This window comes from Zeus faber, assembly GCF_960531495.2.
Source record: "Zeus faber genome assembly, chromosome: 9".
Classification (NCBI taxonomy): domain Eukaryota; kingdom Metazoa; phylum Chordata; class Actinopteri; order Zeiformes; family Zeidae; genus Zeus; species Zeus faber.
Window position 1 is genome coordinate 17,918,626 of NC_137197.1, and position 24,872 is coordinate 17,943,497.

At 47.8% G+C, this 24,872-nt stretch overlaps 2 protein-coding genes across 8 annotated transcripts; both read right to left on the reverse strand.

Annotated features, from left to right (window-relative positions):
• Positions 1–642: 642 nt before the first annotated feature.
• znf296 (zinc finger protein 296) lies at positions 643–9,183 on the reverse strand. Its single transcript, XM_080006652.1, has 4 exons — positions 8,914–9,183; positions 6,504–6,848; positions 1,840–2,703; positions 643–1,761 (listed from the first exon to the last, which is right to left on the reverse strand). The coding sequence occupies exons 1-4, from the start codon at positions 8,963–8,965 to the stop codon at positions 842–844; spliced, it is 2,181 nt and encodes a 726-aa protein (XP_079862778.1). The 5' UTR covers positions 8,966–9,183; the 3' UTR covers positions 643–841.
• A 1,345-nt stretch (positions 9,184–10,528) lies between these two features.
• clasrp (CLK4-associating serine/arginine rich protein) lies at positions 10,529–24,542 on the reverse strand. Of its 7 annotated transcripts, none has more exons than XM_080007235.1 (21): positions 24,452–24,542; positions 23,282–23,421; positions 22,901–22,998; positions 22,536–22,637; positions 22,206–22,282; positions 21,378–21,462; positions 20,368–20,504; positions 19,699–19,795; positions 19,490–19,568; positions 19,319–19,392; positions 19,192–19,233; positions 18,890–19,078; positions 17,570–17,893; positions 17,290–17,475; positions 15,366–15,405; positions 12,251–12,311; positions 12,060–12,118; positions 11,881–11,945; positions 11,672–11,757; positions 11,519–11,543; positions 10,529–11,228 (listed from the first exon to the last, which is right to left on the reverse strand). In XM_080007235.1, exons 2-21 carry the CDS (start codon positions 23,378–23,380, stop codon positions 11,186–11,188), a joined length of 1,968 nt encoding a protein of 655 aa, XP_079863361.1. In that variant the 5' UTR covers positions 23,381–23,421; positions 24,452–24,542; the 3' UTR covers positions 10,529–11,185. The 7 variants fall into 7 exon arrangements, 3 of the variants coding, with proteins under 3 accessions (XP_079863361.1, XP_079863362.1, XP_079863360.1); XM_080007236.1 differs by having other exon boundaries at positions 11,899–11,945; positions 22,206–22,285; XM_080007234.1 differs by having other exon boundaries at positions 22,206–22,285.
• Between the last annotated feature and the right edge of the window lie 330 nt (positions 24,543–24,872).

Sequence of the window (24,872 nt, forward strand, 5' to 3'; positions counted from 1 at the left end):
TAAACATTACATTAAGTGACAAGTGTCGTGACAACCGGGCAACATTAAAAAGAAGAGGCTGAGAAACTGCAGGCAGGCCGTGCACAGATTCGTTTCGCCCCCCCCTGTATCCATTCGTACATCTCCAGCCTTTTTTATTTATTTATTTTTTTTAATAAAGGTCTCCCGCTAAGGGAACATGGCTTTCTGTAACAGCAAGGTTACCCCCTCCTAGTCTACTCAATCACTGGTTTTAGCCTTGAAAAAAAAAAAAAAAATTACAATAATAATTAAGAAAAAAAGAATCTACATCGACCGCCTTTATAGATTTTTTTTTTATCTTAACAGCAAAAATAAATCACATCTTTTTTTATTATTATTATTGGAAAATTAAAAATTAACTGCATTCTCATCACCTGCCCACCAGATGTATAAGATCTCCCGCGTTCCGCGCTGGGGCATGGTGTTCTGTTTCCTGTTTTGGGTGGAATGTGGTGGTGCATGTCCTGTGTGAGAGTTCCGTCAGTCGTCCCCACATAGAAACGACTTGCCCCAGTTTTGTTCTGCGGTGGAAAGTAGGCACTTAGTCTCATCCAGTGTCTGCACATGTGCTCACAGAGAGCACGGCCGGCAGTGATGAACCTCAGCGCTGACAAAGGGTGAATGAGTTTGGGGGGGGGGCTGCTCGGTACCTTCTACATTTTCTGCAAAACCCTTAAAGCAAGACTCCAATTTTAATTGACAATCTTATGAGCGTGTTTGAATGAACACGTTTACGTTTAAATCCTAGGCAGTGCTTTTAACCGTGTTGATAGTCAAACTCCAGTGTGTGCGGGGGGTGGGGGTGAAAGATGCGCGAGAATCAGGGAGTGGATGTTAAAGCCACGCCCACATCGACATCGGCGGGGCCTTCGGACAGGTGCCGCCCCACTTCCTCCTTGACGGTGACAGGGCCGACACTGTCCTCTGCGTACTCTGATTGGCTGTGTTCCTCATCCACCTCCATGTTTTTCAGCAGGTCGCCCTCCATCTTGCTCACTGCCTCCATCTGACCCAGACTGGTATCATCCTCCTCCATTTTCACCACCACCGCCGCCGCCTCCTCCTCCTCATCTTTAACGGCGGCTATGGTGGCGGCGGCGCTGGTCTGCGCGTAGGCGCCGATGCTGGCGTGGCTGAGGCCGTGGACCTTCTTCAGGTGCTTCTCCAGCGTGGCGTAGACGGTGAAGGGCACCCCGCACAGCTGGCACAGGAATGGCGCCTTGGTTCCGCGGGCGCCGTGCGTCTTCATGTGGCGCGTCAACTTGGAGCTCTGCGCGCAGGCGTAGTTGCAGAGGCCGCAGCGGTACGGCCGCTCGCCCGTGTGGCTTCGGCGGTGCACCGTCAAGTTGCTGCTGTTGCGGAACTGTTTGCCGCAGAACTCACAGGCTTCGTTTTTCTTTTTCCTTACCCCTGAGCTGCTGCTAATAATGTTGTTGATCACGTTGCCGTTGTTTACTCCAGCGGTTCCTCCTCCGGCTACGCCTCTCCGCTCATTCTCCCTTTGCCACTCCTGCACCGCCTCACTGGCCGTGCCCCACTCCTTCTCTCCCCCTTCGTTGTCCCACTCGCCGACGGCTTGCGCCCTTTCTCCCATCTCCGGCCGCTTGGGGGTGCAGTTCCCACTAGCGATACCGCTCTCCCCACTGCCGCCTGTCTCCCCGCTCTCCAACGAGCCCTCGGAGGGACTGGCGCATGGAGGGGTGTGTTGGGGTTCCCTTGGTCCGTCGGCCTCCTCCTCCTCTGTCGCCGCCGCCGCCGCCGCCACTGCCGCCGCCGCCGCCACTGCCGCCGCCGCCGCCACTGCCGCCGCCGCCTCACCTCCCCCTCGCTGCTGCCGCCGGAACAGTCTGAGCAGCTCCCGGTCCGAAGGCCTGGCCTGGGAGCCCAGCAGCATCAGGCTGGAGCTTATCGAGAGGTGCTTGGGCAGCGTCAGCTCCAGGTCGGAGATCTGAGTCCTCAGCTGTCCTCTGTCGGGGACCACCCCGTCGCCCGCCGCCCCACACAGCTGCGCCGAGAGTCCCCCTTTCATGCCCTGCCTCGCGACTTCCTCCTCCACCGCCCCCATCGCCATCTCCGCCAGCTCGTACCCGCTACCCCCTCCGGCTTCCCTCCGGTGGCTCCTCATGTGCCGGGCCAGCTGTCCGCTCTGGGCGAAGGCCTGGTCGCACACGCCGCAGTGGTACGGCCTCTCGCAGGCGTGGGTCCGGCGATGGGCGGAGAGGCTACGCAGGGACTGGAAGGCCTGGCCGCACAGCTCACAGGGGAACCTCACGCGCAGGGACCCCGTCTGGGGGAACGGAGAAGCCGCCGGCGGGGATGAGGACGGAGAGAGCATCAGACCCGTGGCGGGGTTGCCGCTGCCCTCGGCGATCTCCCTCAGGCGGACGGAGAAGTTGAGGGCCTGCAGGTTGACGGAGGAAGGGGCCGGGCTGTGCACCTGGCGGGGGCGGTTGAGGCTCAGGGCGGAGGGCTGGAAGGCGGAGGCCAGGGCCTGGCTCAGGTGGCGGGGGTCCAAAGTGGCGGCGGCGGGTTTGTGTCGCGGGAGAGCCCGCCTCCCCCTCTTCTCCTCGTCCTCTTGGTAGATGCTGAACGAGTGTGCGTGCTGGGCGTGCTGCAGGAGGCTCCACGCCGACGGGAACACGTCCTCACACTGCTGGCAGGTGAAATAGGACGGCTCCACCGCTGCACATAGAGAAACACAAAGACGGGACACAAGGAGTCACATGGACTGGAGACAACGTCATCGGAACAGCGTCGTGTTTTGATCAGGGCGTGTGATTGACAGGGAAGCAAATGAAAGTAGGGTAGAGGGAGGGACGAGACGGAGGAGGGGATGAGCCCCAAGACGAGGAAAGGTATGGGAACGAAGGAGGGGAGGAAGGTCAGGAGAGGACGCGGTAACAGTGCAGTGAAGAGTCGTCGAAAAGAAAACCAGAAGAGACGGAGCTCCGGAAGCTGAAAGGCCAGAAGAATGGAGGGAAGGGGAGGGTGGTGGGTTCTGTGTCAGTACATTTGGAGATATTTTTACATGTGGATAGCTTTGTCTCCTAACCGCAGAGCCACTCTCCAATTAAGCTGCAAATTGCTAATTAGCAGAACGGAGAAAACTAAGACTTTATGCAAATGGGGCACTGACTCAGCCTGCTTGACAAATGAGACCTTTCTGCATAAATCACAACTGAGCGAAGATTCCCCAAATTGAAGGGGGGAAAACAGTTCTCTCTCTCTTTTTTTTTTTTTTTTTTTGTTAGGGTTCAAAGCCGACTCTGGTATAAGCCTCTTTCATGTTTCCTCAAGTCAAATCCTTCTGTATTTTACTGGAGGGGGGAGGAGAGAGAGAGAGAGAGAGAGAGAGAGAGAGAGAGAGAGAGAGGAGATGAAAAAGAGAGCAACACTGTCTCTTTCCCCGCTCCCTCCCTCCCTCTCCCTCCCTCCTCCGTCTGGGAAGGAGAAAGGGGAAGAGGAGCCGCGGTGTTGGTGTCCTTTAACCCAGCCCATGGAGGAACGACGCGGAAGTCGGGAGGTTTCCTTTGAAGAAACGGGGTGAGGAGCGAGGGAAGAGGGAGGTATAGGTAGGTCAGGACTCTGGAGATGGAGGGTGGAGGGTGGAGGGCGGTGGGCGGGGAGGGGGGGAAACGAGTTAAAAAGATTAGAACGTCGTACCGGGGGCCGAGAGACACGACAGAAATGTGTCACCCCTTTGGATTGTACTTCAGACCCATCCTCCCATCACCAACCCCCCCCCCCCCAAACCCTCCAAATCTTTCCCTGAGGGGGGGGGCTTTTGTCTCGGGGTCCTGGAGTGAAACACAATACCCAGCCGGTTTCTCTTTCGCTCTCTCCTTTCCCCTCTCTCTCTCTCTCTCTCTCTCGCTCTCTGGCTTTTTTTTTGTAAGGATTCCCATTTGGCCCGGGGTAGCACTTGAATATTAAGCAGAAGCAATAACTACTAATTAAAAATGCAGATTGGCTGGGAGCACTAACGAGCAGCAGGCAGAATCTCTTGTCCCTGGGGAGGCAGAGGGAGGAGAAAAGAAGGAGGGAAGACGGGAGTGTGGGGGGTGGGGGTGAGGTGGGGTGGATAGAAATTGAAAGAGGGCAAAGCGAGAAGAGAGTGCCGGGGAGGATGGGGGAAGAATAATGTTGGAGATGAGGAGAAAAAAAAAAAAACACAACAAACAAGGAGAATAAATAAAAAGGAATGAGACAGATGCACATGGCTCCTCAGTAATCCATCACCCCTCCTCCACCCCCCGCACCACCACCAGCCCCCCCCCCCCCCCCGTCATCTTCCTTGTCCTCTCACCATCTCTCTCTCTCTCTCTCTCTCTCTCTGACACGAACCCACATGCAAACCATAGGAAGATGACCTATCTGTTGTGGTGTAACTGCTCTTTCACTCTGTCATCACAGGAGGCTTCATCTCCGAACTGTTCAGTCTCACACTCTCACAGCAAAGATTTTCTTTGGTGTGAGGAGAGAAAAAAAACCAAAAACCCCAAAAAAAACAAAAAAAAACGTGCATCAAGTTCTGAGTCTGAATGCAATCCCCGCGAAATTTGCACCTAAAGAAAATAAATGAAATAAAAAAATAATGATCGCCCAAATCATAGTATTCAGGGAGAAAACACACTCCGCCTCGAGTAAACCTGAGGAGGGACGACTGCTGGGTAACGGATCTGCGTACGAGATGTAAGATTCATTGAATTTCAAAGCGCCGTTTAAAATAATGTCAGCCTACATTTGTTAATAAAACTTTAATCCAAATTTTGCAGCTTTTTCATTATTCAAAATCGGTAGTGCTCTTTCCCCCCGGGTCGTTCACGTGATGACGTGACGGGGGCTCTGCCGCATAAGCCTGCTGCAAGCGTCGAATAACTAAACCGGCATTCGGGGGGGGGGGCCAACGCAGCCCGCCTGCGAGTGAAATATACACTTTAATCACCTAGAAGAAAAAAAATGTGATGGACAGCGTGGTACAGATAAAGGCAATAAATCAAAAAAAAAAAAACAACAAAAAACCAAACAGGAGACTGTGGAGTATGGACGGACGGAAACCGTGCACGCACCAGTTACTGAGCGTTACACAAAGGAAGGAAGTGCAAACACATGTACGCCAGTTTCTGAATGTCTAAAGGAGACTCATCCAATCACCAAAACGTCGTCTGCATCCCCAAAGCCTGTTTCGATACTGATATTCTGCGTGACCTTCTCAGACATTTGATCTTCAGAGACAAACCACAAAATCAGCTCGAGCCCCATCTTATATACACACACACTCCCACAGCACTGCCGAGGAGCCCTGAATCTGTTTAGAGGAACTTTAGAGAGAATTCCTTTTAGAGGCGTTTGGGTTCTGATACGCTTGATCACGAATGTTATTTTTGGCACAAACATAAGTTTCCACAGACGGTGTACGCAGAACACACGACGGGGGGAAATAACGGTGCCGTGGAAGATTTGTGACGAGAAGCCGAGTCAAAAGCAAAGCGTCGAGTGAAATCTTGAGAAAGTCTGACGGTTGAATGATGTTAAAGTCGGGAAAGAGAAGAGATGCAGAGGCAGAAGAGAGAAATGGAGAATGACGACGCACACACACACACACACACACACACACACACACACACACACTTTTTTAAAAGACGATGGAGAGGGAGAGGAAAAAATAAAAAATAAAAAAAAGAGAAGGTGAGGTTGCTGTATTTTCTAAAAAGGAAAACCCTGCCGCTCAGTTGCCCGGGGCAGATAACACGGGGTCAGTGCTGCGCATGACGCAAGGCTCTCCATTTAAGTGTCATTACAGGGGGATAGATTTCGTAACACGAAAGTGACCACTTTTGGTCCGATTGTACTGCAAGGGTTCCTTTTTTTTGTATTCTGTTTTTATTTATTTTTTTAATCTAGAATCAAAAAAAAATAAAAATAAAAGCTCACACGAGTCCGGCAACAACCAAGAAGTTGGATTGGAGGTGATGCATCAAAAAAAAATAGGTCCGACAAGTAGTTTAAGCACCTCTGGGCTGATTAAAGACCACGCAAGTCAAAAGGCTGGTGTTGTCCGCACTGTAGTGGGCGGCTGGGTGAACGAGAGAGAGAGAGAGAGAGAGCGAGAGAGAGAGAGAGCGAGAGAGCGAGAGAGAGAGCGAGAAACCTGTTTACCTGGCCACTCCACCTGAGAGACTGACATAGCCAAGGAGATGGAAAGGGAGCTCAGGTGCTCGGCCCGAGGCCCTCGGGGACCCCGACAACACTCCTGCTGCCTATGCTTTCCACACAATTAGCCAGTGCGTCGCTAACTCACGAAGGCCTGCTAATGGCAACGGCTGACTAATGAGCTGGACTGGGGAGGGAGGAAGGGAGGGAGGGAGGGAGGGGAGAACAGTTGGAAGAAATAGTAAAACAAAACAAAACAAAAACAACAAAAAAAAAAAAAAGTCACCAATTATCAACCTGCCTTCTTCTTATTCTTCTTCCATGCTCACCTGTTTTGTTCGGCTCTGCCTTCACGCCGGACTTCTCCCCCCAGGGGCCGTCCCCTCCCGCCCCGCTCCGGGGCTCGGCGGGGCCCCCCTCGGCCTGCGAGGCGGAGATGGGCTGCCGAGCGCGGCCGGCGGGCGACGGAGGCGCGTTGGCGTCGGGGGCCTGGCGCCGGGAGCGGCAGCCACCCTGCTTGTGCTGGATGAACGCCAGAATGTGGGCGAGGGGGAAGGCCTGGCTGCACTTCCCGCAGGTGAGCAGGTCGCGGCCCTCCTGGACGGCGATCGCCCGGGGGGGTGCGGGGCACGCCTCGGGGGCCGGGGTTGCGGCGTCGCCGGCCTCAGGGGCATCTGACGGGAGAATAAATGGAGGAAAGGGGGGAGGGAAAACAAAAGAAAACAAAACAAAACAAAAAAAAAACATTGTTATGGAACGAGGTGAAATTGGGATCCGGAATGCGGGAAGCCCGGTTCCGAACATGGAGAAGGGATGGTGAAGGGACCGCATTGAATATAGAGCTCCTTCTAGTCCAGCACTTTACAATGTTGTCTCATATCCACACACGGGTATGGGGTTCAGTGTCTTGCTCGAAGACACGCCGCCAGGAGGAGCCGGGGATCAAACCGGCGATCCTCATAAACGACCAGACGACCCGCTTAACCTCCTGACCACGAGGCTCAAATATTGTGGGGATGGGAATATATATGGAAATATTTGAGAATATCCACAATGTAAAAGGCAGATTTCAAGCCATATCATACTTGTCAGATATGAAAAAGCGACTTGGTTTTTCTGCCTCCCTGGCACATGGAACAACGCCTCCAATCATGAGAATAGATGATAGACGCCAACACTTCCGATCGTTGACCCCAAAACAAGAGTCAAAGTCTATTCTGTTGGTGAAAAGTGACGGGTCGGGCCGATACTACAATTTGAGGAGCAGTGATCACTATTGGCAGTGAAAGAAATGTTATTGGTGCATCCCTAAAGTTAATCTCCCTTCCTGCACCCCTTTTACTAGCAAACAAAATAAGGAACCAACCCAGAGATCAACAGAACAAGAGATATGAGAGCGTCCTGGTGAAAGTGCTCAAAGTGCTGCCTTCCCCCTCTACTGCAATGAGGCCAATCGAGCCAGACCGTAGTGACCACTTCCTGTAACTAACCCAGAACACATCAGCTTTTGACAGACTGTCGGGTGATGGGTAGCACGCAGGGATGATGGTATTATCATGTATTGAAATATTTTATTAACAAAAAATAAAATACAAATAAAAACACCCAACAACAACAACAGCCTGCAGGTTACACAGGCAATTACAACACAGGGACTGGGGCTGTGTAGCCGCCGTTTCTCAATAGGAAGTAGATTGCGATGAAGATTCCAGCTGATTTCACCTTCACCGCGGGCGAGCCTGAACAACATATTTACAGTTTGAAATTTTAATTCTGATGTTTTGAGAATACTGAAGCGGGTGTAGCAAGCTCCAAGAGAAAGACATTTTCGAACAATAGCCAGATGGACTACGGGAGAACTGGGGAAAAAGTGGCGTCAGGTGAGGGTGGTGGTGGTGGTGGTGGGGTTGTGAGTCAGACTACATTGCCCAACACGGTCACTGGCACACCCAGGTGCCTGGACTAGACCCACCTGCTCGGAGCAGGACAGGTACAGACAGTACAGTGGGGAGGTGGATCTCGCCAGTGGTTACTCAAAAATGTCACCTTTCCTGTTTCCAGGCTCGACTGTTTGTGCAGACACGCAAGGCGCGGCCTCGCGGCGCGCGCCCCGAGGGCCCGTGGTCAGATCCGCACGCACCGTGAGCCGGGTCCGGGGGTTTCCACACCCACGCCCATGACCTCTGACCTGACAGTTACTCAAGTCAAACAACTCAACGCAAATTGACCCCATATAATAATATTAATGGCATTTTACATAATAAGTCTGCAAAACAGGGCAGTTAAAGCTAATGATTTTGACAGATGGCAAAAGCAAACGAAAACTGAAAACTAAAATAAAAAATAACATAAATAATAAGGTCACACAGCAGATCAATAAACTTGAAGATGATTCATGGTCGATTCAGAGATATGGATCTAGGTTTATTTAGGGGGAAGTAGTAAACTCAAATCAAACAAGGAAAAATGTTAAAAAATTAAAAAAAAAATAAAGAACTTAAAAAAAAACCTCGAACACTTTGTATCCTGGTTAAAAACTAGATTCTCGGAAAATGTTGGACCATAACAAACTTTAATAAGCGTTTCCTGGTCCCAGGCGTTACTTAAAAAAAACAACCAACAACCTCAAATAACAGAAAATAAATACTAAAACCCCTGCTTCCTAAAATAAAATGAGATAAAACAGAATAATAAACAAGCTGGTCCGGTGCCGGGAAAATGTAGCCCCCGTCGTCTCACCTTGGATGGCGCTCAGGTGCTGCGGTCTGCTGCCCAGTTTGCGCCTGGACATCCTGCCTCTCTGCGCCGCCGGGGGGGGGGCAACAGTTCGAGCGGCGGGTCGGGGTCCTGGTCCGGGTCCGGGTCCGGTGAGGCTCAGGTTTGTTGTGGTGGGTTGTTTTTTTTGTTTGTTTGTTTGTTTTTTTTTTTTTTTTTAAAGGTTCTTGGGTCAGAAAGTCTCCCGACGCCGCGAGCTCACACTGGACTGGACTGAACCGGACGCACGCGCTGCTGCTGCTGCTGCTGCTGCTGCTGCACCGCCGCCGCCGCCGCCGCCTCGCGCGCTTCGGACGTTGTTGTGACTCGCGGTGTTCAAGTTCACGCGATCCCCCCCCCCCCCCCCCCCCCCGGAGGGGTGGAGGGGCGGAGGGTGGAGGAGGAGGTGGTGGTGGTGGGGAGGGGGAGGGGGGGGGTATGGGCGACCTGAGGCCACGCCCATCCGTCACTCGGACCACGCCCCCCCCCCCCTCTTCACAACCGTCTCCTCTCCTTCCTTCCCACTTCACAAACACACGCACGCACGCACGCACGCACACACACACACACAGACGCACAGACGCACGCACGCACGCTGTTATCTCTCTGTCTAAAAAAGTCCGTCCTGCTGCTCGCGGTTGGAAACAGCGGCTTCCTGTAAAGCAACACCTTGAAACCCGCCGCGGTCCGAGGGCAGCGCCGATAGCACCGCCACCGGACCGTTGACCTACATACATACACACACACACACACACACACACACACACACACACACACGTCCTGTTCAAGTGTTGTGGCGTGTTCCTCATGGCGCCGTAACACACACACACACACACACACACACACACCTGACCGCCCACGCCCTCTCGCGCCGCGGATCAATAAAGTGCTCTCTTATCTCACTCCATCTTATCTTACTTGTATTAAACTCTGGCTGAGGACCTTGCCTCACCTTGGTGACAAGAAAAAATGCAGATCTCACACACAAAATAAAAAAACAACTCTGCCATGATGAGTGAGGTTGAGTACGTAACCCCCCCCCCCCCTTTTTTTTTTTTTTTTGGTAAAATAAATATATCTAGAAAAAAATAAATATATATGTGCTATCGATATGATTTACGTTTGCTGCAGAGCGATTACCAATTCCTTCGAGGACCCCCTGAGGGGCTGCGGACCCCGGTTTGCACATCCGTTACAGATCCAGCAGTCAGTAAACCCGAGCGTTTCTCACGCATCAAAACAAAACAAGAAATAAAACCAAACCCCAATCTGAACCAGTTTCACCGACCTTTGTTTCGAGGGTTTGTCGTTGGTGTTTATCAATAGACGGATCCGATTCCTACGCTCCTGTCCAGCGCGCGCACCTTTCGTTAGTGGCGCGTCTGGCGCCATCTAGTGTCCAGACCACGACCACTACGTCCGCATGCGGGTGGTCGTGCAAGCGTTGCAATTAGACGCTTGTGTTGAATTTCATAAAAAATAAAAAATAAAAAGTCAAATAAAAATAAAACATGCAGTGGGAAGGCAAGGGAACGCTGGAATACAGGAAAAATAGACACCAAAGAGAATGGGAACAAAAGGTGAAAATAGTGGACAGAACCGCTTTATTTGGAAATTTGCATGTACCATTCTGTATTAAGGGACGAGAGGGTGCGTAGAAAAGAAAATGATTTTCATTTGCTTGTGAATTCATGATTTCCTTACACGTTTTATAACGGAAGCCAAGTTATGTCAAAAATGCATTATTTTGTACCTTTTCCTTTTCACAAAACATGGCCTGGTGTGTCTTAAATTAGTTGGGCAAAGGGGCCGTATTGAAAAGTATCACTCTTCGATTACAAGATATACCTAATATAATGCTAAACGTGTGGATAACAGTCTGCGGTGAAGGCTGCACAGAATTCTGGATCAGGCAGAAGACTTTAGAAAGCAGAGGTAAACGCACGGGACATTTATTAATACAGCTTCACAAGACAAAAAAGAGAAAAAAAAATAGAAAAAAAAATGATGAGCCCAGTCAATCGAATGGTAATTATTGATCTAATTAGCGAGAATAATCAAACGCACACTGACTTCATTGTAAGCCAAGATACAGATGTAATTCGAAAGCCTCCGAGGCTCCGGACACAGTTTTATTGAACAGCGGTGAGCCAGCCTCAGTCTTTATTGGACTTTCTTCCACTTCATACTATTCTGTTGCAGGTCAGTACGTGTGCTGGTAGTTGGGATGTTGGGGTCATGTCTGCCGCTGCCAAGCTTAGTATCTGTAGTATGGACTCCTAGACCGAGACCGTGACCTCCTGGAAGAAAAAGAGAAACTCATTGAGAAGGGTGAGCGGTGGAATAACACAAAAGTCAACTAGTTGCTTGTGGTCACTTTTGAGACTACGCCCGAGAGAAAGAGAGCGGCGGGGAAGGGAATAATCTGTCAAACAGACATCAATTCTAAGCGCATTCATTGCAAAGTAAACATATTGTAAATACGTGAAGTTCAGAGATTTCGGACGATGAGCGTGTGAGACAATGTTTATGCTTGTGCGGTCCGTGAAAAGGCATAATTCCTCTGGCTTCATTGTGGCTTCTCGCATACCTTCTGGATGAGCTGTAGTCGCGGCCTGGGGGCAGAGGACACAAAGGATAAAGACACGAGATTAAAACGAGGACAGCAAAGAATCGCAGCACTATTAAACTGTCGAGAGAGAGAGAGAGAGAGAGAGAGCGAGATGCACATGGAACCTCTTACCGTACTTGGACGGAGAGGGCGAGTGGCTCTGTCTCCCGTACTGTTTCTCCCATTCATCCCTCTCTTTCTCCCGCCGTTCTCGCTCCCTGAGGACGGAGAGCGAGGTTGAGCAAATACAGTCGGGAAAAATAAATAGGAAAGGAAAAAACAAAAAAACAAAAAAAAACAAAGAAAAATAAAAATACCAGACACAGTTGACTAATACACACATATCGTGACAGTCATACTTCATGCGGATCTTGCGTGCCATGGCTCGCAGCTCTCCCTCCCGTTCCTGTGAAGACAGTGTAGGGCGATGAGAAACGCACAGTGTGCAGGAGCTTGTGGAGATGTTTTTGACGCGCGCGCGCACACGCACACGCACACACACACACACACACACACACACCTGTCGCTTGTGTTCCTGTTGTTGGATCTTCACCTGGGCTGCTTTCTTATCCGCCTTGGCTGCAAGGTTAAAACAAACGTTTTAATCGATCATCGCATATTGCGCCAACATATATAATGAGCTATGATATCTCGACCGAAAATATATTTCGACTGAATGAGGCCTATACGTGGCTCTGCAGTGGCACTCACACTGCTTGTTGAGCGCTTTCTGCATGCGGATCTTCAGCTTCTCCTGCGGCGTCATCTTGGGCTGTGGGTGAAACCTGCATTAGCACGCTCACAAAGCCGGACCAAGCAGAGTGTGTGTGCGTGCAGCTGTGTGGACGTTGTGCCTTCCTTCCATACAATAGCTGGCGGAAGGGCACGGAGACATGAAAAGAAAATGTGTGCAACGCGGGTTAAATGTGAGCGTTGAAGCTGGAATCTGGCTGGACGGGCTACGTGGATGTTATTGGGGTGTGTGTGTTTGTATGTGTAAGTAAAGTAGCAGCAGCGGTGAACTCGGTGGCCAGTGGCGTCGCCTGCAGCTGCTCTAGGACAGTTAAGATGCAGGACGGGATCCAGTTACATGAAGCTGGCCTGTCTGTGTGTGTCTGATATATTTACATGTATGAATGCAGTTGGTTGGGGGAGGGGGGGGGTTGAAAAGGTGAAGTGGCCGAGCAAGAAAGGAAGCAAGAGCAAGTTCAGGTCCAGCGAGTTCATAATTGTCAGAGATAGCCGGGGGGCGTAGCGCGGCAGCGGACACGCCTGTCAGCGGGTTGATAATACCTGGCCGGGCAAGAATTCAGCTGCTCTCGCAAGAGTCACTGCAGGTCAGGGCCCTGCCGTGCCTCCGCCCAGTGAAACCCTGCGCTGCGCCTCGCTCCCTGACCGACGCGCGGGGAACGCAAACCTGTCCGCGCCGTGAGTCAGCCCAGAGTGGTGCAGGTTTAAACAAATAAGAAATGAAAAAATGTATGCGGGGTCATTAAATATGTTCCCTCGCTGAAGGCGGCCTTTGTAAACCTGCCAGTTTTGCTCCGGGTGGAGGAGACCGTTGCGAGGACAAGCCCAGACACCACTGCCCAGAGCGCAAGTCCTGACTTTCAGCGCGGGCTATGGGAGGACGGAAGAAAAACTTCACTAAACTATGGCGTGATTAGCGCTCAGGAGATAAGGTACATGGTCCCGAGGGTAGGAAACAATCCTAAAAGCTGGACCAACAGGTTACGGGCCCCGGCTTAGTGACCTACTACGTGATACACAGTCATAACACCCCCCCCCCCGCCCACACACACACCTAGAATGTTGCCTTTTCTGAAGAAAATGCGCGTGAGAGTGGGAAGCTGTGAGCAGGCTGCTGCTGCCAGCTGGAGCAAGCTTCTTCCAATTGCTGGTTGCTGCTGCCACAACAGCAATTTTTCAACCCTTTAGCGCCACCTATGGGTGAATTTGTATCAAAGGCTACCTGCTCGCTCAGCATCCTCAAGTGTACAACTTTATGGAATACTACAATAAGACATGTGGCAGTTAATAAGTCGTATGGTGGTGATTAACTATTGGCCACAAGTTGGTGCCATATGTCACGCACAAGCTCATGGAGAACTTGTTTACCAAGTTTAATTTCACCAAAGTCAACAGAATTTTAGAAATATTTTAATGTTGCCATAGCAACCCCGTGGGTGGAATTGTATGGAATGTCATAAAGTTGTGCAACGCGGCTGGATGTACAACATTCCCCAATTTGGTCGCAATCCAATTTAGCATTGAAGAGCTATGGCCTATCAAGTGCATCAGGCCCCGCCTTTAAAAATGTGGTCACAAATTACGAATAAAACGGTGACACCCAAAAAGAAAATTCATATGTTTTGTTCGGGGTCATCTGAATATGGTACTTACCAAGTTTGTTCAAAAATTTGATGACATATGTGCCAAAAGATGCAAAAAATGTGTTCACCAAAAAAGTCCAAAATGCCGGAACAATTACATGCGCAAATGGCCGTGGCCTGTATCAGCTGAATCGGCATCGTCCAAGGAGAACACTGCAAGTATTGTTTTGGTACGCTTCACGGAACAAAATACACCATAACTGACCCAGCGGCGGCGCTATTGGTACCACGTTTCAACATGTACGGCATCTCCAAATGGGGCACCTGTGCATAAAGTATAAATACTTTACCACTTGTAGTTGTCAAGATTTCAACTGTCAAACATTCCTCCAATGGATCCCAATTATAAAGCTTAATACTTAAAATAATAAATAAAAATAAATAATATATATAGAAAATCATTGAAAAACATGTTGGAATAAAGAAAAGTAATGGCATACATCATCGAAGACAACGTGGGAACAAAGTTTCTACGACAGACGGTGCAGGAGTACGGACGGCGAAAAATGGCCAGCTAATACAAATTAGGCGAAGACAACAACATCTGTGTGAGAGGCGGCTCCCACACTGGTGACCGGTTCCAAAAACACTGCGCGGTGCTTCCAGGGAACCATGGACGGTGCAACATATACAACAAGGTGGGAGAGTTCCCGTGAACTCAGAATCGTTTCCAGCAATGAGCCACCGCGTCTGCCAGACCAGTTTGTCCTGTAACGTCAGCGGGCTCCCTGACTCAGGATCGTTGCGGCTGCGGCAATTTTCCTCTGAAGCTGCCAGGCGGAGGTTTTGAAATCTTTGGTTTGCGACTTAATTCTACAGAAATAATCGTTAAAAGAGCCGCACTCAAGTTAACCTGTGGGGAGGGGGATCCATCCGGCTAGAAGAACCAAAACGCGGGGGTTTTGGGATGCGAAGACAACCGCTGACAATCTTTTCTTGCTCCTCTCCCGCGGCGCCTCCGAGAACACGTCGCCCCGGTCATTCTTCGGGAAGGTTATTTTAGTTTTCGCCGCTTCAGTGAAGTCCAGTGTCCTTAAATTAGCGCTACTGCAAGCAACGAGCAGGGGGGTGGGGGTTCGAGTCGGGAGTTCAAACTCGGTCGGTTTCTTTTCCCGTCGTGTTTACAGTGCTACAGAGGTCATTGCCCCGGAGCGTCGGGCCAGAACTGATTCTCAAGACCGCTCTCGGCAAATTCAACAAAAGAATAATAAAAAAAAATAATTTAAAAGCGGAGGAAAGGAGGAGCGGCGACGTGAAATCAGAAAGTGGACTACGGCACATTTCGCTCGGAAACAGAAACTTCGCTAGCTCGGTTCTCCGTGGGCAACAGCGGCCCCTACATTCCGGCCTGGTTGACAACCAGGTCAGCCTGTCATGGGTGAGGGAGGCGGAGACTTTAGCAACAAACCCAGCTAAATCAAATTCTTACTGACTTTGGCAGCTCCCGTCTCTTTACCGCCCGCAGTGTCAGGCCTGGAGGAAAGAAGGGGCGAGAGGAAAGAGTGTGTTAGCTGGACAGACAGTGCCTTCAGAGATTCTGTTAACTTTGGTATTCCCTCTCTGGCGTTGGGGCGCGGGCAGATTTACAATTCAATCGTCAATTCAAACGTTCATGACACACAACCTTTTTTTTTTTTTTATATAATTCTTTTTTTTTTTTTTAATTTGACAGGAAAACTCTGGCCATTGAAACGGTGTCAGCGCAGTTTACTGTGAGGTACTGCTGAGGCTCTCGCCCTCTCCGTTCAGAGCTGACAAGTGAACCACGTGTGATCGGATCTCACTTCCCGCTCTATATGCAAATCTTGTGATTATAATACAGCAATATATAATTTATTCTCACAGAAAAAGATTTCCATTCATTTTATCTCCTTAGTTTCTCACATGTATGGAAAATGAAAAACGGAAACCTAACTCAGAGAATTGGAGCCGAGTCCCCCCCCCCCCCCATTTCTCCTCCAGACAGCGCTGCACCGTGCGTGCGTTCCCCGGTTCCCGACCCCCGTGCCGGTGTTTTTTTATTTTAGATCTATTTATTTTCGGTTGTTTCCTACATGGGAAGGGGGAGACCGCATTTGCCACATTACATTACGTTCTATGCACAGCCCCCGCCCACTTCCCAATGAAAATCGGTTGGAATTTTGCACGATGGCCCAAACTTATCGGGGGTCAGAACCCGGCATCTCTGTATGTGTTCCTACAGCTGAACACATTTTGCTTATTTCCTATTTCCCTCCTTGAATATTCACTAGTCGGGGTGCAACGGTTCACAAAATTCACGGTTCGGTTCGATACAACAGTAGTGTCACGGTTTACAATGTTTTCCATCCAGCAAAAAAGTACAATTACTGGAGAAATCCCAAATTGTAATTTATTAAAACTAACTCTTAACTTTATTGACTTTGATCAGTGATGGAGCTGTACATCACCCACCTTCTGGGGTGTCTCTTTAGCAGCATATAAAACAAAAACAGCTCCTTATAAATTACATTATTAAATGTATTATTGTAGTAGTTATAAATAAATACAAACAAAAGAAAACGTTTTTTTAATATGGAACTCAGTGTGTTATAACTCAATTATCAGTAAAAAAAAAACTTTAAAAAGTTAACAGTATTTAAATGACGGAATTTTGAGCAACAGCACAATAAGCTATCGGGAAGCGTGAGCCGTTAACACATGCTCAACCTAAAACAACATTAATATATATATTTTTTTTTAATATTAACTAAAAAAAAGGTAATCTTTTAGCATATTGACAATTATACCGGTATTATCGTGAACAACACGATATTACACCCCTAGTAGGATTAGTCCAATTAATCGTTTGGTTTGTAATGTGTACCGAACCAAAACGGTTTAATAGGATTATGTATTGTTACACCCCTACTGACTAGTGATGCAGAGGTATTGATATGTGTGACCTCTGTATTGTGATCTGTGATAGCTCTATCCAGCTGTTCTGTAAAAGCAGCAATCTGAGGCTGATCTTCACACAAATCTTTTCTCAAGTATTAGGTTCAGTGGCAGACTTAGGATTTTACAACATCAGAATTATTGACTCTTGAGGCAGAAGAAACCTGACAAAACAAATATATGGATAATAAAATCAGACAAAATGTTTGCTAAGAATAAATTAGTTCAAACTGAAGTCTATTAATATTAGAACATTACATTATATATAAATAATAAAAATATAAGGCCTAATTAAGGCCTAATATTGGTAAAAGTGAATTTAAGATATTTCAGGTATTTTGAAGTACGTCCCTGAGTAGTACTGGGTCTGCAGTCTGTAGTTGAGGACTCTGTTCTGGCAGTGGAAACATGTTATTATTCCCTCCGGTAAACACATCTTACTTTCTTAGCTTGTCAGACAGGGCGGCGCTAGGGGTCTGGGCCCCTCTGTGAGTCGGGGACGGGCTGCGGTTGGTGTAAATGGGGGACGGGGAGGGGCTGGGGCTGCTGCTGCCCCCCCGCCGGTGGCTCCCGGAGTTGCGACCCCCGTGCCTGGAACCGCCCCCCTGCCTGGAGCTGGAACGAGACCTGGGGGGAGGAGGAGGAGCGCGTTGTGAGGCCCAGAGCCACGTACACTTAAAAACAGTAGAGACATTTTGGAAGAACCGCCACCCGCTGCTACCTCGTTCGTCTGCGTGAGGCGTAGCGCCTCCGCTCCCTGTCCCTCTCTCTCTCCCTCTCCCGCTCCCTCTCTCTCTCCCGCTCCTTGGAACGGGACCGCGTCCGGTCACGTCTCCTCCACGACCCCGCCCCCCTGTTCCCCCCTCTGCCCCGCGACCGGGAGGAGGACCGCCGCCGCGACCGGGAGCGGGTGCGGGAGTGGCGGCCGTTTCTGCCGCCGCGGCCCCCCCGCCTCCGCCGCGAGCGGGAGGACGAGCGGGAGGAGGAACGAGATGACGAGCGGGAGGACGAGGAAGGGGAGCGGCTGGACGAGGATTTTCTTCTCCTGGACGGGGAGGGAAATGAGAGTCTCAGCAGGGGCACAGTGGCAACGGTCAGCCGAGATCGAGATGGTTTTAGTAATCAAATTGATTAAACTATGCTTTGACAAATGGCAGCAAGCAAATGTGCATTAAAGCATACAAATAACTCCAAAACACACAATAGAGTGTTATAGCTTGTAGTCCTAAACCCCAGAAATAACCTAGCGTTTTTAAGACACAGATTCCTTCACCAAATCCCCCATTTCCCCCACATTGAGTTTTGGTTTGATCAATAAAATAGCGTCTTGGGCTGAAAAAAAACCTAAAACAAAACACAGAAAATGTGATTTTATATGTTCTATGCTGTAAATTACATCAATAAAAAAGACACTCCTAAAATATGACATGGTAGATTTAAAGTGAGTTGCAAACAAGGTTCTAATTGAAACGTAAGTGAATTATCGTCAGTGGTGTAGTAAATGGTCAGCAGCTAATTGGGTGGCGAGGTTTATTTGAGAGTAAGTTTTGCGTTTTAATGATAAAAATCTGAATTTTGTGGTAGTTACTTGTAGGAATTATTGTGCTTAGTGCTTACCTAAAGGTATTACATTTAGTAGGTCTGTAATGAAATCTGATCTAACGGCAGGGATATCCGCAGGGATTTTTTTCCTGCATCAATCCAAAACCGAACAGGAAGACTGGAGTTTACGCGAAGGAAGTCATGGTCGGGCTAACTTCTGGGTTAGTTCAGAGAATGACGTCATCCCTAGAACACTCTATTGAATAAATAAGACAAATGTTTATTTTGACTTTCTGACATAGCACACTGCATTATGAAAGTGGTCCATATTTGAAGTCAATTTCTTTTAATAAAATTATACTTCCCACCTCAACTATCACACAAAAACCATAACAAAACTGAAATTAAATCAGTATTCTCTGAGAGCTGTGATCAGACAACAAAATGACTGCCAGGAGAAAACAACCAATGAGAAGCCAGGAAGGGGAAAGTTACCGACCGGGAGCCCCTGCTATGACCTGCGGGGTGCTGCGAGTTGGAAGGGGCGTGGCCAGAGTTTGGGGGAGCGGCCGGTGCTGTCGGCGCCGCCTCTTCGTCGCTCCCTCCAAAGCTGGTGATGAAGGTGATCTTCTCCGGGCCGGGAGTACGAGAGCGAGACCGAGACTCGGAGCTAGACTCGGACTCGGGTCTGATGGAGGGGCGGGAGGGAAACCAAACACAATGAACGTCCATACCAGGGACTCGGTTGTTAAATCAGTCTAAATTCACAAAGAAGGAGATGGTGACGGAGAGCAGGTTTACCGTTTGTATGGGTCGTATGTTGGGCTGTCTCTTCTGGCATAGCTAGAGCGGAGGATGGGGAGACGGTGAGTGATGTGTTGTCTCGTATTGTCACATTTTAAAGGATGTAGGAGAGAACAACATTCACCTGGGCGGGCTGATCTGTCGGCCTTTAAGCCTCTTCTCCCTGAACTCTCTTCTCTGCCTCCGAGATCGACGGCCCTGGAGCATAAATGGTTTCTCTGTTTAGTTCCTGTAGCTTGGTGGGATAAGGGGCGATAAATAAACACACAACGGGCGGAGGGAAGAATAATCTTACGGAGTACATGGCCTTCTCCGCCTCCAGAGCTTTGGCGTGTTTGATGGCTTCAACCTCCTCCTTGTCCTTTCTCAACATCCTGCCGGAGAAGATAGATTTTAACCTTGTATTTGATTTCCCTTTCAACAAGACAGATTTTTTTTTGGAATTAAGTTTCAGATGTCCACAAGGAGCCCCTGCCACATAATTAAGAAGACAGGACAACACACCTGACATAGTCACCCTCAGCCATGCCATATGGAGTCGCCATTTTGTTCAGGTCAATCACCTGCTCCTGGTTGAGCTCATCCACATCCACCTCCACATCTAATGGAAAACACACAGAAAATGTTTCCAAAAATGCAAAGCATAATGCAAGACTGTATTCAGGTTTAACAACTTAAATAGTAGAATTAATGAATGAACTGACCAAAAAGATTTGTTAAAACAAACAAAAGGCAAAATTCCTACATCAGGCAAAATGGTATCTGTATTTGGTGCTAGGGCTAAGTAATTAAATATTATCCATCATCATCTCTCTATAGTATTGATTTATCATGATCTTTAATTTTGAAGTCTGAATAAGTTGAAGGAGATATTACCTAAAAAGTCTCAAATGAGGCCTTAAATATTTAGAGCTCTAACCAACCCCTCTACAGTCACTGCCATGCTGTGTTTGGGCCTGCAATCTCCATGAATTGGTAATCTAACATTAAAAAAAAAATATATATATATATATATATATATATATATATATTTCTACGGCAGGCGGTAGATGCCACTACAGCGTTGGTAACCGACTCGACGTAGTGGAACAGTTTAACTCTCCGCATCGTTTTCAAAATCCCATCTCAACAAAAACAATTTTTTAAAAGAACAAAAATATCTTATTTTCTAACCAATATCTGGGATGCCTTCATCTTCTTCTGATTCGCTGTTTTCAGAGTTGTCTTCGTCTTTATCTGATTGGGGCTCGGGTTCTGTCACAGTGCTGTCTTCATAGGTGTAGCCAATGGTGGCCTTCTTTTCAGAAAGTCTGCAAAAAATAAAATAAAAATAAAAATACATCATGAGTCAACATGGAGCTATACAAGTTGTTATATTATTATTATTATTATTATTATTATTATTATTATTATTATTATTATTATATATTATACAAGTGGGCGAACAGTCGATGGCAAAATATTGATTGATTGATTGTATTTATAGAAATACAGTATGAGCAGCCTAAGCGTATACACCGGCAAAAATTCACACTGGTGGAGCAACTTCAGGATGTAAAGGACTTCATTCCTTATCATACAACTATGTGTATTTCAAGTAGTTCTACAATATTTATTAGTATGCCTAGCAATAAGGACAACTGGAATATACAAACTCACCTCAAGATGAAAAATCTAAGCCCCACACTAGTAGTATACACATATTTACTCAGAAATCATTACAGCCCGGGAGCATATTGAACCTATTATTAAAACAAACAATACAAACATATAATATTCATTTATTAAAGTAAAGTGAAGTGGCTGTACATTAACCAAATTTTAGTAAAAATGATCAATTATTTCACATTTAAGAGGCTTTGGGGTGGGCTCCCAGCAGTCTCCAAATTAAATTTCTGACCTGGTTACGCTGACGGACGACTGACCAAGCAAACGTACATCAGATGACCGTCTCAGAGATTTAGTGTAACTGTCATATTTGTTTGAACTCAAAATGTTGTTATACTGAGGTCTGCTTACAGTGAATAAGACATGTATAATAAGAACGTACATATATTTTATTCACTAATTGATATGGTTTTGAAAATAACATTTACCGATAAATACTGAACTTCGCTATTTGATCTGTAAATATTGCAGTATCATTTTTGAGCTGTAACCTCCAAGCCCTCAGTGGAACTCACTTTTTCTTCTCGTCCTCATTTGGCCTTGGCAGGCCACCGTACAGTTCATCCAAGTAGATCTGGTACAAACACTGTTCCTCGGATACTGCAGGGGGAGGGCATGGGATTAGGAGAGAAGCACGATAGCATGATATCCACTGGGGGAAAGGTAACTATGAGGAGCCATTACAAGAATTAATACAATCCTCCTCCCACAAAAAACACGTTTTGGAAGAAGGTGGTTTAAAGGTATGTTAGAATGGCTAGAATGCATAATCTGAGTGGTATTTTCAGAAAAAAAATAAGTTCAAAGACACGGTTGGGGACATCAAAGAAATATATTAACTTGTGTAAAAGGCAGTATAATAGGTCCACTTTAACATACAGGTTGACAATTTTGCAAATAAAGCCAGACACAAACACAGCATAGTATTACTATTATATTAGTAGTACGCATATTATTATAATGCTATTATTATTATTATCATCATCATCATCATCATAACTACTATACTGCCATTTCACTATACTATGGATATATATTTAATAATACGATGACTTGAGACAGCGGCAGTGGGGAAATAAATTATTATAATAGCTGATACACAATTTAAAATACCAAGTCACACTAAGTGACAAAACTTAAAGTTTTCAAAATATGTTTGGTGATATAAATATGTATTTTAAATTATTCAAACTCCATATTGAGATATTACTACTAATATTGTGCTCATTTTGGACAAAAAAAATTGTACCATTAAAATGTTTGCAGTGTCACAAGCCTAAATGTCAAATACTGAAAGGAGCACCTCAGCTTCAGCACGCAGACAGGTAAACAAAAACACTCACTGTTCGCAAAGTCGTTTTGAACTAAGCCTCTGTAACGCTCGTAGTTGCATTTCCTCTCCTCCATCTCTTGCTCTGGGCTACTGTAGGGGACAAAGCAGGGCACTGAAGCTTCATCTTCGGGGCTAAATATTACGTATCGAATTGGAATTTACTCTTCCCATGTTAACCAGATCAGGCATTAACTTCAACCGAAAGCTCCAAAACAGAACAGCGTCATTATTGTGCTTCATAGTTCAATCATCACTACAGAGGTTAAAGAATGTGGCTTGGTCATTTTACAGACAAAATAATGACGTTGTTATTTTGGTTAATGAGCTGTGCAACACTTACACAGTGCTGAGTAGTGGTGGGGTGTAGGTGGGGATGTAGTCCAGATGAGCCCTGACGTCAAACCTGTCGATCATGTTGTTTGCGTCTCCCTGCCACGGCATCCTGGGTAAACACAACAAACACACAAACTCACGTCACAACTTACATCATAGTGCGTGTTTTCTTGCTTGCGTACGTGTGTGTGTGTGTGTACAAACATGCCTCTCCCTCCACTGCGTCTCTGTGTAATTGAGCATTAGCTGCAGAATTTGGTATACATGTAAATGAAGGAATGCGGTGTTTGCCCAAGCACAGCAGGTGTCTCTTCAGTACTTCACACACTCTGGGGTGTGTGTCTGTGTGTGTGTGTGTGTGTCTCTCCTCACATGTTAATGGGGCTCTCTGCAGCCAGCGCGACTGCAGGGTCCAAATGGATCTTGTAGGCCCGGCCGTGAACCTGAAGGAACTGAGCCGGATCCTTTTTCTGCGCAGAGGAACGAGCGGAGAAAAAGTTAAAAGACCAGAGACTGGCGCTGAAAACGGTTCCAATGCATGAATCCGACTTACAACTGCATTTTAAACGCCAAAAATGTTGATTTTGAACATTTCAATTTCACCGTCCTGTCAAGACGCGTGTCGATAGCCTGCACCATCAGCTGAAGACATTTAGGTCACTTCACACAGGGCACACGTCACTATCTCCACTAGTTCCAAAGAGTTGACAGTGACAACTCATCGGTAGTTTTAGGAGAAAAGGCATCTCTTACGATCTTCTCGTAATACTCCCGCCGGCGCTCGCCACGTCGCTTGTAGTCGACCATCATACCACGGAGCTTGCGCTCGTGTTTGCGGGCCTCCTGCCACATGACAGCTCCGCTGGGGGTGGGGGCGCGGCGGGGCACGGCTGCTGATGGGCAGAAGGAGGAGACGAGCGGCACGAGGTGGAGAGGAAAGGAAAGGAGGCAAAGGGGAGAGAGAGAGAGAGAGACACGGGAAGGATGATCAGTTGGGTGTGAGGGGAAAGGAGAAACATGGAGGGAGAGGCGGCGGTTGCACCTGACCACAGGTGCTCTGCACGGTTTTTGTTTTTCTTTGCTGGATGTTTGATTGTTACAGGGGTTGGTACACATGGTTTACTGTTCATAGCCATGGCAACAGTTTCATGATGTTTAATAGACAAATATTTGCGTTTGAGCTTTTGCGATTAATTCAAGCAAGCAGGGGCAGCCCTTCCCGTCTGGAGTTGAACATTTTCCTTAATCAGTGAATTTGAATTTTGTTTATTGGCACTTGTTTTTTTAATTTTCATTTCTTCAGGATTATTGGCTAATGTTTGGACTGGAGATGCTGTAACACCACAAGTTCCCTCCGGGGATGAGTACTATGTTTGGATCTGATTGGAATATCCTCACGTTACCCAAGATGCAAAAACATTCCTTCAGAGTAACCGGCTGCTGTCAACCAGCTTCAGATCCCACCGGTGTTCATTAAATATAACTGGCTTAACGCTCAGGAAAGGGGACTTTAAAGTCATTTAGTGAAGATCCTGGAATTCAGAGTTTGGTGTTAGCCGAGCTGCTAGCCTTATCCGCCACGTTATCCACATTTAAAGCCGCCACACTGTTCGTGATTCAGAAGCCGGAATATAAACAGAGCTCTGCGTTTCGTGGCGTTTTGCCTTGGCTTCTTTCCCGATCCACGCGGGGATTTTGCAGCGTTTCCATGACTATGCTAAGCTACCGTGTGTAGAGCTAGCGGCCTGAACGGCACATGCTACTCTGCAGCGACCGTTAGCTACCTAGCGAGCATTGGCTAACTGGCTTCCCAAATCGGTGGACACGAGCGAAACGCCGACACGGAGCTCAGTCTTTTTTGTCTGTTTCGGTTTTAAACGCATAAAACAACTCATAGGCGTCGACCTAGATGGGAGTATGTACCTGTTTTTATGGCCACCACAAAGACACTTGGGTTAATTCTGCTCTGCTCCACTCAGCCAAAAACCGACGGGACGGGCCGACTGCGGTCACACCTCCTTTCCGTTCTCGGACTTGCAACGCGCGGCGGCGGCCACACGGTGGCGCCGCTGCACCCCCCCCCCCCAACTAACCAGTTGGGGGATGCAGCGGCTAGGAACTAAGATATAACGGGTGGTTGTTTTTAGTCGGACCATAATAAAGGACGGATACGGACTCGCCATGTTTTTTGTAGTTCAATTGCGTCAAGGAGCGACTTGTAGGCTGGCGCGACCTTCCGAACGACTTCAGAACTACAGCGCATCACCTTTCTTTTTATTGCAATGTGGAACTATTTTGGTGATTTTTTTTTTTGCCTGGATACGTATAAAAACACACACTTCCC